General features: G+C 37.6%; 1 protein-coding gene across 5 annotated transcripts in view; it reads left to right on the top strand.

Annotated features, from left to right (window-relative positions):
• Nucleotides 1-161: 161 nt before the first annotated feature.
• The window catches only part of LOC140899643 (general transcription factor II-I-like), a 47,941-nt gene continuing 33,415 nt past the window's right edge, over nucleotides 162-14,687 (top strand). For 2 of the 5 annotated variants that reach the window (XR_012155405.1, XM_073315477.1), the window contains exons 1-6: nucleotides 219-456; nucleotides 1,638-1,715; nucleotides 8,613-8,672; nucleotides 9,523-9,579; nucleotides 12,514-12,576; nucleotides 14,527-14,628. Coding sequence is in view for 1 of the 5 variants with exons in the window: in XM_073315477.1 (XP_073171578.1) it covers nucleotides 1,652-1,715; nucleotides 8,613-8,672; nucleotides 9,523-9,579; nucleotides 12,514-12,576; nucleotides 14,527-14,628 (346 nt within the window). In the remaining 4 variants the exon portion in view is untranslated. Of the gene's footprint in view, nucleotides 457-1,637; nucleotides 1,716-8,612; nucleotides 8,673-9,522; nucleotides 9,580-12,513; nucleotides 12,577-14,526; nucleotides 14,629-14,687 lie in introns of all 5 variants that reach the window. The other 3 variants (XR_012155406.1, XR_012155408.1, XR_012155407.1) reach the window with 3 other exon arrangements.

The raw sequence follows: 14,687 nt of genomic DNA, 5'->3' as shown, positions 1-14,687 counted from the left end.
GCAGCAGTATGTCACAAGTATGTCCATCAAGCTTATTCCTTCCCACTGTCTCTTCTATTGAATGTCATACAATTTTACCATTTGGCAGTGTCTGGAACAAGTTGGAAATTCATTAATGTAAAATGTGTGTTGCAAAATGCAAATTTTAATGGAGTTATGTGCTTCTAAATAAACATCTTACTAAAAATAGTGCAGTTCTGTAATACTAAATATGTCTTAAAGAAGTTGGGTAGGGAATGAATGATATTGAAAGCCACATAAAATACTCCAGAATAGCTATTACGTGGCACTATGAATTTTTTCTCTTAACTACTTTATATCACTTCCAAGTTATTAGATAATACAAGCACTTCAGAAACTTCCATAAGCATGTTGTTGTTTCTTCTTTTTTAATTTTTTTTTTTTCCTTTAGTGGCCCTCCTGTCCAAGTAAAAACAGAACCAAATGAGGATTCTGGTATGTAACTGTTTGCACTTCTTTGCAAAACATTCTGAGCAAGCAGCCTTAATTTCAAGTGGTTGCATTTAGATAGCGGTAGAGAGTGCAAACAGAAAAGCATGAGAACAGCAGCAATTGACTGCAATAAATATATTAACAAACCCCTTCCTTCATCTAACCAAACTATAGCCTAATGGTTAAGTACTATAGGATTTAGTCGGTCAAAAGTATCCATTTTGAGGACTGAGAAATGATGTTTTATAAAATTTTATAGGTTGTCTAATAAAATTGTACTAATGACAATGTCATAAGATTGTAGGTAGATGGGGAAGAAGTTGTGATCTATTCCTCCCATTTTTCTTTAGTTTTCTACATCGTTTGGGTGGAGGGAAGAATTAACTAGCCCTGTCAGCTATAATATTCAGTCCTAACATATGGGCTTAATATCCCTTCATGTTTATCCTAGATAGTGTAAATTCACAGGTGCTGTATAGATAGATAGATGATTTTTAGCTCACTTAATACAGACAAAGAGTTAGTTTGCATTCTTGTTTTTATAAAGTAATCAGTCAGAGAGACTGAAATGAAGAAGAGTTGTCAAATCTTTGCTGCAAATGTTGCTAGAACATTTGCAGCATTATTAATGCTATTCTCTTGGGGTGGTAATCTTCCTCTAGTCAAAATGTTTTGAAAACATTTCGGAACCAATTTGATGACCTGCTGAGAGCATTGCTTAGCAGAATGTAGACCAGTTCAAGGCCCTACAGTGCTGCTGCACACAGCAAAATGATTCAGTTCCAGAAATCTCTAGATTTCAAATGAATTCAGTTTGTATAAACATAAGTGAGCAAAAATTAGTTTAGAAGTGCCATGTGCGTAGGAGGGGGATGCAAAACTTTTGTGATTGTGTACAAGAAGGGAAGAGCCCAGCTTGACTTTTTGGATCCAAGGTTGAGTTTGCAGGGCTAGCAGGTTAGAAAAAAGAAATAGGGTAAATTGAGCCTATTTGATAGGGAAGTTATTGAGATGAAAGAAACCTGGAACCCCACTATGCCATTTTTAAAAAATAGTAACTTATTACATTACTTCAAACCGGTTGCTCCTCTTTGTGTGATAAAGACAAGCCAGAATTTTGGTTTTGAATCCCTTTATCATGTGTCTGCATATGTGACTGGGTGACTTTTCCATTGCTTCTGCAGGAATTTCACTAGAGATGGCAACAGTAACAGTAAAAGAGGAATCAGAGGATCCTGACTACTATCAGTATAATATTCCAGGTAATATTAGCTTGCATATATTTTGTCTCATAAGATGGTGTATCTAAGTGTGACAACTGCTGTTTTTTCCTGTCTTTAGACACATTGTAGTTGCGTAGCTAAACTAGACTTATTTGTTCTAATACAAAACCTCCATGCTTGTAGCCATTTAAGTAACTCTCAATGAAGGAAATAGGCATACAGCTACTGCAACAGAATCCCCCCTCCCCCCGGCAGGTAAATGACATTATAGATCACTGAAAGTAAGCTAGTATTAAATAACTACATTGAGCTGGTAGAATTGTGGAAGAACGCTAGAATATGTTTTGCTTTGGTGACAGGCTTGCAAATGTAACCTCAGTGACAACTTTTTGTCACCTTTTTACTACGCAGTGTGCTAAAGGCTGTCTGGCTTAAAGCTTCATCTACCATAAAAATTGAATTGCCTAAAACTGGTTAAATTTTTTTAATTGCAAAAATGTCAGTAAATCTGACAGCATTTTTCATTGATTGCTGTTTGTAGTGATCCAATTTTGATTTTGTTTTCTGAATTTTCAAATATTTTTTACATTTTTCTGATTTGTGAAAAAAATCCATCATGTGAAGCAGCTGACCGATCAGGATTGGCAAGAACAAAAACAAATTAAAAAAACCCCAACAAACAAAAATCATTTTTAGGCATGGTAGAATTCAATTTTTATTTTTTATAATTTTAACCTATAATATTGATGTATGCAGTGTTATAGCTGTGTCCATCACAGGATATTAGAGAGACAAGGTGGGTGAGGTAATATTTCTTTTTTTTCCCATTTCTGGTAAAAGTTAGTGTGAAAGATTAAAATTTTCAGTTGTGGGAGATTATGGGGGCTCAGACAGTAATTACTTAATGATGGTAGATATTGAGATTCAAAAAGTTAAAGCTTCATAACCAATAAAACACAAATTGTCAATATCATATGTCAAAATATATAGGTAAATAACCTTAAATCAAACTCAAGTTCTCAAGCAGTATTTTTCTTTCTTTGCCTGTCTGTAAACTTTGAGTATCATTGATGGAAATATTTTTTCATTGCTTTGGGTGTGAAATCAGTGAAATCAATGTTTATTGACATTTTACTGATTAAAAAAAACCTGCTTATTCCAAGACTAAACATTTTGCAGAACAAAGTCATGCAAGAATATTTGTGTTAAGGTTTCTGTTAGATTTCTGAAAAAGAGAAAACTTCAAATATATCAAAGTTTTTGCTAAAACTTTTCAAATTTTGGAAAAGGAGGCTACTTTTTGATGGGAGGAAAAAAATTATTCAGGATATTTCGACCTACGTATAAATCTAAGGATCTTTTCAAATTTTGGAAAAGGAGGCTACTTTTTGATGGGAGGAAAAAAATTATTCAGGATATTTCGACCTACATATAAATCTAAGGATCTTTTTTAGCTGTTTACAGCTTTGTCCAGCTTGTGCCTATGGGGCTTAAATCTTGCATATTAGTCTCAGCCTGGGAACCATGATATTACTGCTCATGCTCAGAATTTAGATGTAAAATCTATGGAGTAGGGACTGTCTTTGATATGTTTATACAGTGCCCAGCACAATGGAGCCAAGGACTCTAGGTGCTGCTATAAAACAAACAAGAATCAGATCCAGATTTTGACAAAAGTAATCAGTCGTTATTTTTTAGAACCAAATTGTGCCCTCTGTATGATGTACAACTCTCATTGGCTTCCTTGGGAGATGTATGCATGCATCTCGGGAGGGAAATTTAGACCTTAGTATAAAATGTAATCTGATTATATTTTTAACAATCAGTATTGAAACAGACTTCACAACTACCCCAGTCTCCTTGCATACATAGCAACACATAGTGATGCAGTATGTTTGCATGAGTTAGGGAAAAACCATATATTCAGTAACTCTCTGCTAGGAACTAAGCAAAAGAACTAAAGCAACTGCCCAAACAGAGCAAAAAAGCCTTGCACCCTAAAGGTTTGTGTATATCTTCAGCAATATTGTTTGTCTGGTGAAAAGTAAGTGATGGAAAAGTTTGTTTTTACATAAAAATAACTGACTATGAATTCCTCACTCTGCAATCAGTATTCCAAAGTACTGAAGGTTACTTCAAAGAAGCCAATTATCCCACCAGCCTAACTAATGCAGTCTTCGAAGATACCAGAGATGCCTTGAAATTAAAACAAAGAGAACTGAAAACAAAGGGAAAAGGCTGCAAACAAAATGCATCTGACAAAGTGACAAATGAGCTTGTAAACCAGTTATACTTGACAAATCAGCTTGGACCACACAGTGCCAATTCCCTTCAAAACACAAAGTGGCTGAATAATATAATGTGTTTCGGAATTCGAGGGAATGATGAAATGAGGCAACTAAAATGGGGAGACATCCAACTGAAGCTAGAAGAAGAATGACCCTCTTGACTTTAGACTGATAAATTCAAAAGGTTACACTCACCGTAAAAATACAGAAAGATGTCCAGTTCTAACTACAGATATTTTTTCTCCAGTGGAGATCATCCAGAATGCGAGAAGGAAGTGTCTTATTTTATCTTGCTAAAAATTGTAAATCCAGTTTGCAACAACTTGACCTTCAGTGGTACAAGACCTAGTCATTGGGAATGCATTTAATAGAATCCATCTTAAAAACTATTATAGAAAAAGCAGGAATTCATACAGAAAGGAAAATAACAAACCACACTGTGACAAAACACTTAATATAGAAATTAAATGGCCATCAGATATAATTAACTGGCACAATGCAGATAAATGGATACAGGCCATTTCAAAGCATAAGTGACTCATCAAAAGTTCTTCCACTGTTGTATACAGTGTTGTTTTAGCCATGTTGATCCCAGGATATTACCTTACCCACCTTGTGTCTCTGATATTTTTTTATTGGACTATCTTCTATTGGTGAGAGTCAAGCTTTCGAGCTTTCACAGAGCTCTTCTTCAAGTCTGGGAAATGTCAGCTAAATACAAGTGGAACCGATGGGTTAGCATAAGTAGTTAATATGCATGTCAAGGGACCATTTTAGATGAAGTGGCCTGTTAACACCCCTTCAATCATAGGGAGGAAAGGAAGGCAGAAGGGGGGGCGGGAGGAAGCAGTGGGGGAGGGCATAGAGTTGAGTAGTTGGGTTATAGATTGTTGTACTAAGTCAGTAATCCAGTGTGTCTATTCAGTCCATGATTTCTAGTGTCTAGCAGAGATGAATTTAAGCTCCCAGGCTTGTTTTTGAAAATGTTGTGCAGGTTTCCTTTGAGGATGAGATCTGATAAGTCAGATATAGAGTGATCAATGTGAAAAGTTTCAGAGTAGCAGCCGTGTTAGTCTGTATCCACAGAAAGAAAAGGAGGACTTGTGGCACCTTAAAGACTAACAAATTTATTTGAGCATAAGCTTTTGTGAGCTACAGCTTATGCTTAAATAAATTTGTTAGTTTCTAAGGTGCCACATGTCGTCCTTTTCTTTTTGTGAAAACTGTTCACCCACAAGTGTTGTGGTGTTTTTGTCTTTTATCATTGTCCTGTGTGAGTTCATTCGAGAGTGTAGTGATTGTCTAGTTTCACCCACATAGTTGCTACTAAATGCTATAGGGGTATTTAGTGCACTGGATGAAGTACACCACATCTTGTGATAGGCATTGTAGTACTTCTGGATCTTGAAAGGTGTGGGGGTGGGGGGTGGGGTTTGATCATTCTATCAGTGGAGCTGTGTCTACAGGTTTTGCATCTGTTGTTCTGGCAGGGTCTGATGCCACTTGGAGTTGGTGTGTCCTGGGTCTGGGGAGCTTGCTTCTGATAAGCTTGGAGAGGTTCAGAAGTTGTTTAAAGCCCAGAAGAGGGGGTTCAGGAAAGATTTCTTTCACGATGGGGTCCCCTTGAGTATGAATTGTAGTTGTTTAATACCCTGTATGGGTTCCAGTGTGGGTCGGAGGGGGGGTTATTTCTGTATTGAAGCTTTTCACAAAATGATTCCTCTATGAGCTTGTCTACACTGCCACTTACAGTGCCTGAAACTTGCAGTGCTCAGGGGGGTGAAAAGGGGTTGGAGGCTTTGCCAGCTTTCACCCAGACCACACCACACGATCCATTGTCTACAGCCAAGCTCTACAATACAACCGCATTTGCTCCAACCCCTCAGACAAAGACAAACACCTACAAGATCTCTCCCAAGCATTCTTACAACTACAGTTACCCACCTGCTGAAGTGAAGAAACAGGTTGACAGAGCCAGAAGAGTACCCAGAAGTCACCTACTACAGGATAGGCCCAACAAAGAAAATAACAGAACGCCACTAGCCATCACCTTCAGCCCCCAACTAAAACCTCTCCAACGCATCATCAAGGATCTACAACCTATCCTGAAGGATGATCCATCACTCTCACAGATCTTGGGAGACAGGCCAGTCCTTGCTTACAGACAGCCCCGCAACCTGAAGCAAATACTCACCAGCAACCACACAACAGAACCACTAACCCAGGAACTTATCCTTGTAACAAAGCCCGTTGCCAACTGTGTCCACATATCTATTCAGGGGACACCATCATAGGGACTAATCACATCAGCCACACTATCAGAGGCTCGTTCACCTGCACATCTACCAATGTGATATATGCCATCATGTGCCCGCAATGCCCCTCTGCCATGTACATTGGCCAAACTGGACAGTCTCTATGTAAAAGAATAAATGGACACAAATCAGACTTCAAGAATTATAACATTCAAAAACCAGTCGGAGAACACTTCAATCTCTTTGGTCACTCGATTACAGACCTAAAAGTGGCAATTTTTCAACAAAAGAACTTCAAAAACAGACTCCAGTGAGAGACTGCTGAATTGGAATTAATTTGCAAACTGGATACAATTAACTTAGGCTTGAATAAAGACTGGGAGTGGATGTGTCATTACACAAAGTAAAACTATTTCCCCATATTTATTCCGCCCACCCTCCGCTGTTCCTCAGACGTTCTTGTCCACTGCTAGAAATGGCCCACCTTGATTATCACTACAAAAGGTTGTTCCTCCTCCTCCCCCCACCCCCCGCTCTCCTGCTGGTAATATCTCACCTTACCTGATCACTCTCATTACAGTAAAAAGAAAAGGAGTACTTGTGGCACCTTAGAGACTAACAGATTTCTCTAAGGTGCCACAAGTACTCAAGTACTCCTTTTCTTTTTGCGAATACAGACTAACATGGCTGCTACTCTGAAACCTCTCATTTGTGTGTATGGTAACACCCATTGTTTCATGTTCTCTGTGTATATAAATCTCCCCACTGTATTTTCCTCTGAATGTATCCGATGAAGTGAGCTGTAGCTCACGAAAGCTTATGCTGAAATACATTTGTTAGTCTCTAAGGTGCCACAAGTCCTCCTTTTCTTTTTATAATATGTGCTAACTACTTATGCTAAACAATCTGTTCCACCTTGCATTTAACTGAGACACTCAAAATACCTTTCCCAGACCTGAAGAAGAGCTTTGTGTGGCTTGAAAGCTTGTCTCTCTCACCAACAGAAGTTGATCCAATAAAAGATATTACTTCACCCATGTTGTGCCCTGTTACTTTTGTGACTTCTCTTCTCTCTTAGGGCAGATCTACCCTATGGGGCTTAGTTGATCTAAGTCATGCAACTCCAAAATAGTCTACGTAGCTTAGGTCGACTTTTGGCAGTGTCTACACCTCACTGGGTCAATGGGGAGAAACTCTCCCATCGACTTACCTTATGCTTCTCATTCCGGTGGAGTTCTGGAGTTGAAGGGAAATCGATCTGCGGTCGATTTAGCGGGTCTTTACTAGATCTGCTAATTCGACCCCTGGTGGATCGATTGGCACACCGTCAATCCCTTGTAAGTGTAGGTATGCCCTAAATGTCCCACCTTATTAGCAGGTGTGGGAATCCAGGAGGGATCTACAGGTCAGTTGTTGCTGCATCTTTAGGCCAGGAATGGCTCATAAGATTTCACCATGAATATAATATAAATGAAGTGGGAGTATCCCTCTGGCACAGGGATCCAGGGCCTGTGACAAGACAGGTCTTGAGGAAAGGAATCCTAGAAAGAGGATTGAGTTTGAGTTCATATAGAGTTATTTTGAAATTATCGTTTTGGTAATAAACCAGACTCTGGAAGGGGAATGACTTTTACTCTGTAATGCGTATGTAGCTCTTATTTGGAGCTGGGATGGGACCCCATCAGTTTGCATGTAATACCAGAATAGTAGTAATTGACAAATGAGTCACTGATAGCAATTATGTCACATAGATTTAAGAAACCTGGGACTGGACACTGCCTTTTTTCTGTTTTACTTGGTCATTACTTAATCTCCAAATGAATTCTTATTAATGCTTGAGTAGTTTCACTGCCTCTAGCCAAATCTGTTGTAGCCAGCGGTTCTTATGCATGTGAAGTGGTAGCAGCTGTATTGTGTCTTTTCATTACCCATGTAAATTGGTGAAGTCCTCGCCTATTTCCAGGCAAGAGCTACATACTTGTGTAATCAGAAAGTGTCTTGATGCTAAGAGATGATAAAGAGTGTAAAAATCACACACCCACCAATCCCTCACTTCGTCGTGGTAATTTTGAACCTTTTTGAAAATATAGTTTGCCCAGTCACGTTAAGTGAAACTATCCCAAACCACTAAAAGATACCAGTTAGTAATCGTAATTGTTTTAATATAATTCCAAGAGATTTTTCTCTTCTGAGTATAGTCTTTCATACACTCATTGAATTGACTGTTTCCCAATCATAATGTTGTTGTGATAGTTTTTTAAACTATGGAAACCAAATGTACTTCATTGGTATACTTAATAAAAGGAGCTGGTTTAACACATGAATTTAGTGGCTGAAAAAGTGAATTTTACTGTGAAATAGATTTTTAAAGACTTACATTTGTGTCTCCAAAGCAGGCCCTTCAGAAACTTCAGAAATTGATGAAAAAATTGCTCTTGCAAAGAAGTACACAGGTATTTTTTCAATTCTGTATCGCTCAGCAACATTTTCTTGCAGCAGTGTTGGTATTTGGATGTCTGAGTGCTGATTCTCAAGATGCTGGAGTTCTGTGTTTGGTATGAGACAAGTAAGATCTCATATCTAAATTTTCAAAAGGGACAAGTGTTTTTGTGTGCTAGAATTTTTGGGTGCCGAATTTAAAATACAATAAAAGGGGACCCTGTCTTTTTCAGAGGTGCTCTGCCTTCTTAATCTACTCTCTTAACATCGGGCCCTTTTAAGACCAATTCTGAGGCATCAAAAATTACTAGCAATTCTTGAAAATTTAAGCCTTGTTTCCATTGCAGTTTGGTGTGTAAAATTATGCTATTAATAAACATTTTAATAACCCTCTTTGCATGCCACATTTCAAACTTGATTCTTTTTAAAAGTATTATGGGTTAGGACGTTGGAGTGGGGAAGAAAGCATGGGGGGGAAGCAGTTTAATGGGAAAAGTGTTTGTGGTTGGTTAGGGAAGATGTTTTTCGCAGAATTTGAAAATCTGGTGAAATTGTGTTGCCTAAATTCCCCCACCCCCACAAAATCAGCAGTTGGGGTGTGTGTGTGTATTATGCCCATTTACAAACATTAGAAAAAGCTAATTTGCACCTCAAGAAAGACACTTCTGTATAAAGGTCAGACTGCTTTTGCTTTAATGAATTTTTCAGATTCAGAAATTGAGATGCATTTTTTCAGTTCATGTGGATTTTAGATATTTATAGTTTTGAACTTGCCTTATTAAAATACTTATTTTGAATATTTAATGTTAGCACAGGTTACTCTGTATTTTTATTATGGTATATTTTACTTTATATTTATCTAAGGAAGCCACCAGGGTTCCGATTGCAGTGAAGGAACAGATGTGGAAATACCGGTAGAAGGTTAGAGATATGAAACTTTTTTCATAAACATGAATTAACAGCATTGAAAAGAGAATTTCATTTTTTAAATAAATATTTGAAAACAATGAAACTTCAGTACATTGAAACTGTAGATTATCTCCTCAACCATTCTCCTTGTGAATGGATGGCTGGTTTTGTTGTTTCTTCTACCCCCTCCAGCCCCCCCCCGACCGTGAATGACTTATTGTGATGGGAGTGATCATTCTTTTAAATTATTAATTGCATTTGTCAGGTGCCCATCACCATAATATCTAAAAGCTATTACATGAAATCAGAAATATGATCCTCCAACCAGTTTTATTCCATCCCAAATCATAAACTCATGGGTTTTGTGGGCAAGTTATGATGGCAACAGTACTCACTGTTACAATCCTTACTATTTGACTTTCAAAGGTGCCTATCACATAGTGTGTAGATGGCATTGCGTAAATTTAGAAGTGCATTAGGTCCCTCAAAAAAGAATAAAATTCTCTGCTCTTCCGATCTGCATTAATAAAACCATGTGCCTAGGAGGAAATAATCTGGGTGCATTGCTTCCCCAAGCAAGTGTCATGACCACTTTGACACTTAATTGTTAAGAGAGAACTAGAAGAAAGAAATGAGTGTTACAGGGCAACCTGAAAGGGATAAGACGGAGGCTCAGCCTTATCTTTGGCAGTACTGAACTCCACAACCACAGACCCTCCACTAAGAGTGCCTGATTTAGGCCTCTACTAGTTTAAACCTGAGCTCTATTTCCATGTCGTTCTTAAATCTGTTTTCTCTTTTGTTAAATGAGAACTATTGAATTGAAAGTTGCACCCTTTTTTGCTAAGAACTCAAAACCTATCCATGCTTCAAGTTAAGTTAGTATGTTTAAAAAAAAATGCTGGGGCAATTCAGAAAATTACAAGCAATTAAGTTAAGCCTTACTTTACTGGTAGGACATTTTTTTTGTGATTTTAAAAGGAGTAAAAGAAATGGCTAGATTGACATATGATATGGACAAGCTAGGATGGTTTATCTGAAGGAAAATCCTGCGTCTGTAATCTATTAAAATTATTTATGTGCCCACAAATTAGTGCCTAAGGGAGAAGAATCAGTTGATGATTGGATTTTCGAAAAGCCTTTGACAAAGTTCCTTATGAGAAGCTATTAAGGAAACTAAGGGCAGACAAGGTTTAGTGAATGGACAACACAATAGCAATTGCACATCAGAGGGAATAATTTAAACTATGTATTACTGAGCTCTAAATTGATTGAAACCACTCCGAAAGAACTTGCCGCATCATTATCCTGCTTTAAATGTGCAGCGTGGGTAAAATAAACATGTTAGGACATATAAAGAATGGTAGACAAAATAGTAGTGAAAATATTCTAGTGTTATATAAAAGATAGTATGCCTTCATCTAAAATATTGTATTGAGTTGTCCTACTGTTTTGGAAAAGATGATACAGCATATACTGAAGACATCTAGAGGGGTGCCGAAAATCATTACAGAGCTAGAGAGGTGTTTGTATGAAGAGAGATTGAAAAGGTTGGGACTAATTAGTATATTGAAGAGACAAAAAAATTAATGCTATATTAAAAAATGCCTGGTATATGAGAGGTAAATTTACCCTTGAAAACAAGTAGAGGGAGGCAGTGAGTGAAACTGAATGGTAACCTATTTAAAATAGAAAAGATGATTTAAAAAAAAAAATTATATACGCACACAATGGAACACCTGGAACTTATTGCCGCAAAGTTATCATTGAGGTCAAGAGGTGCTTAGAGGTCAAAAAGAGTTCTCTCTTTTATACTGGTAATATCTACAAGTTAGATAAGACTTGCTTCAGGGAATAAGCCAACCACTGATATGGTTTAAGAAGAAATTACGGTACTCTTCTGGGCATACTATTTCGTAACTGTCCACTATGTGACTTCGTGCATGTTCCTCTAAAGGATGTCAGACACTGGATACTGGACTAGATGGACTGCTTGTCTGATCTTCTGTGGCTAAAGGACCAGGACATCATAATCCTCTTTGTGCTTTGAGTTTACCAGTTACCTGTGTTACACTCGTTCCGTTTAATTCACGAGTAATACAGTTTTTCTGAACCAGGTGATAGATTTGACATAGGTGAAATGTGCTTTATTTAATGTGTTACAGTAGCTGTTGCTGATGACTATGATATAAAGTGAAAAGCAATGATGAAGGGAGAGTGCTCCCTACTGACCATCGAACAAAACAATTTACTATGCTTCTAGCTTAGAGATCTCAAAGACAGTGTTCATCCAGGTGTACAAACACAGTGCCTTTTAACTAGAGAATTTGCATAAATCTTAACAGTTTCAAACAAGAATCAGCTTCCTTTTTAAAAAAAATTTTATCCAGTGTATATGTTTTTCCCCACTCTATACTGTTAAGGCAAATCCTGTTCACTATACTGATGCATGTTGCCCCACTGAAGTCAGTTTGACCCCCATCTCCATCATTTTGCACTGTTAACATTGTAATCTGTAATGAAAATTATTTTAGCACAACCAGAGGAAGTCTGCCATGAATGACGACAGAAAATATATAATCTATTAGGGCACAAAGCCTTTGTTTACATTTTTAAGTAATCCTTCAAGACAATGAGGAATTATTTATGATTATATGAATCCTATTAAGCCAAGAATAAGAAATTTCCTACACTGCTGCATATGAAATTTAGCAAATATAATGCTTACCTCCTTACCTTTGTCTAGAAATGCTTAAAGGCTTGTTGTAAAGTGTCTCTGTTCTTGGGGTTTTTTTAATTCACAGTGTGCAACAAACATATTAATATGCCATTAGGCTTCTGTGACAGGTGGCAGTGTGAATGCTAAATTGCTGAACGCTTGGGTAAAAGTACTTTATAGTGCATATGCCATTCTGAAGTTCTTTTGTGATCTGTTTTTGTTCTCAGATTCTTCTCAGCATGCCCCTTCTGAGACAAGTGAGGACCCTGAAGTTGAGGTCACCATTGAAGGTTAGTTTTTGCAACTCCTGCGTTCCAATCTTTTTGGGTTCTCTTGGTAACAAAAGCCTTTCACAATTGTCTGGCTGAGTATGCATGATGTTTTCTTTCACCCACTGCCTAGAGTAGAATAAATTTGATCACCAGTCAGCATTGACTAGAGTCTGAAATGAGAACTACCACTTAAGCACACTTACTCCAAGAAGTTCAGTAAAAACACAACATACCAAAAACATAGTGATTAAATCTTGTTGTTTTTTTCTAGCATTAATAGTACAAAATATTCATTACTCTAATTGTAAGGTAAAATATAAGACTCTGAAGAACATATTCATTCTTAAAAAAAGAAGGCATTTTATTAACACATTTTAGACACGTACAAATTCCTAGTTGAGACAAGCTTGTGGAAAGGACTCGTGAGTTGCATGTACAAGTACTGTAACTGAAGCTTTAAACTAATTGTCTGATGCTGATTAAAAATCTATTGGGAAGATAACAGCTGTTTTGGCCTCTGATTTGTAATAAGTGTGTACAGTGATGTAGCTGCAGTGAAAGTACTGTAGTGACACTAAAGCAATTAAATGTTGGGGTTTTTTTGTACTAGAAGACTGGTTGGAAGTCCTCTGCCATACAAGTAAAAACACACTGAAAAGTTGGCTTCTATCATACAGCCAAAGAGAGACAACGAGTGGCTACAAATTAAAATATACACTGTGCTTTCCAAATGGAATACGCTCACGACATCCTGGGGAAAATGCTGTCTCAAGCATGAGACAGGCTTCAGTTTTCTTTTTCTAATTATCGAGTTCTCTTATCTAGGATTGTAAATATTACAAAGGTGAAAGGATTTTTTTTATAACAACACGAAGAAAAAAAGTCAAGTTCTGGCATAGTTTTGGATTTGTTTATTGGTGTGCTAAACCTCTTTCATCAGAGCAGAAAGACCATCAATTGCTTTCCTTAACTGCATTTTCTGTCCGTTAGGTGAATTTGGCCTCAGGAGCATAACTAGGCTCTGGAGAAGGGAGCCTTCTAGCACAGAAGTGAGAGAGTCAAAGGGTCTTATTTCCTGCTTGCTGCAACTATACCTATGAAACTACTGGAATTAAAAACTTCAGAACAACCCCTGATATTTTGAGCTCTTGTTAAATGAAACTTATTCATGTCTCACAGGGTTGTACTGGTTTGAAGCGCTATTTCTGTGGAGCTCTTCAGCTCTGCAGGGACAAATGTACCATAAGAGGCTGTAGAGCTTACTTTCATGCTTTAGTCCTGTGTGGGCCCTACGTTTAGATAATGCATTTCAAGACTTAGGCCTGATCTTCACTGAAAAGTTATATTGGCATGGCTCCATTGGCCAGGGTGTGAAAAAACACATCCTTGACTAACATAACTCTGCTGACAAACTCCTAGTGTAGATGCAGCTATGTCGACAGAAAAGTCTTTCCATTAACATAGCTAACGTCATTTGGGGAGATGGTGTTCCTACACTGACAGAAAAAGCTTCTTTGGGCAGTGTAAGCTGCAGCTACATTATGGGGCTATGCCAGTATAATCTATGCAGGGTAGGCATAGCTTTAGTGAATAGATTTTCTAGTTAATCAGATAAACATTTAGTAAATGTTTATTTTTGCTGTCCCATGATGACTTTTTGTGACTAAGCAGAACGCCACTTAGTTCTTGTTGTGTTTAACATCTTTCCCAGCAAAATGTGAAATAAATGTTGCTTATACTAAACTTTGCTACATCCTGGCACTCTTACTTTCCTAAGTAGTTTTAACACAGGCAGATACTCTCTTTAAATCTGGGATTACTCACATGACTAAGGTTGCAGATTTGGGCCCTTAATAAGGCACTGATTGATACTTGCATTAGAATTCTGAGACTCCAAAACCGTGTCAACGCTGTAAAGTACGTGTCTGGATAAAACCATCAGTGATGTGTCTCATGTTTATTTTTAAGATGATGAGGACTACTTACCACCCAACAAGAGACCGAAGAACACTGAGTCAGCAAATGAGGCTGCCAATGCTGGGAGAAGAAAAGTGAGAGAATTCAATTTTGGTAAGATACAAATTCAAGTTTCTCTTTGTCATTTGCTTCCTGAAAAACTTTCCTTCTTG

This window comes from Lepidochelys kempii, chromosome 17 (genome assembly GCF_965140265.1).
Source record: "Lepidochelys kempii isolate rLepKem1 chromosome 17, rLepKem1.hap2, whole genome shotgun sequence".
Classification (NCBI taxonomy): domain Eukaryota; kingdom Metazoa; phylum Chordata; order Testudines; family Cheloniidae; genus Lepidochelys; species Lepidochelys kempii.
This window is presented reverse-complemented; position numbering and strand designations above follow the sequence as displayed.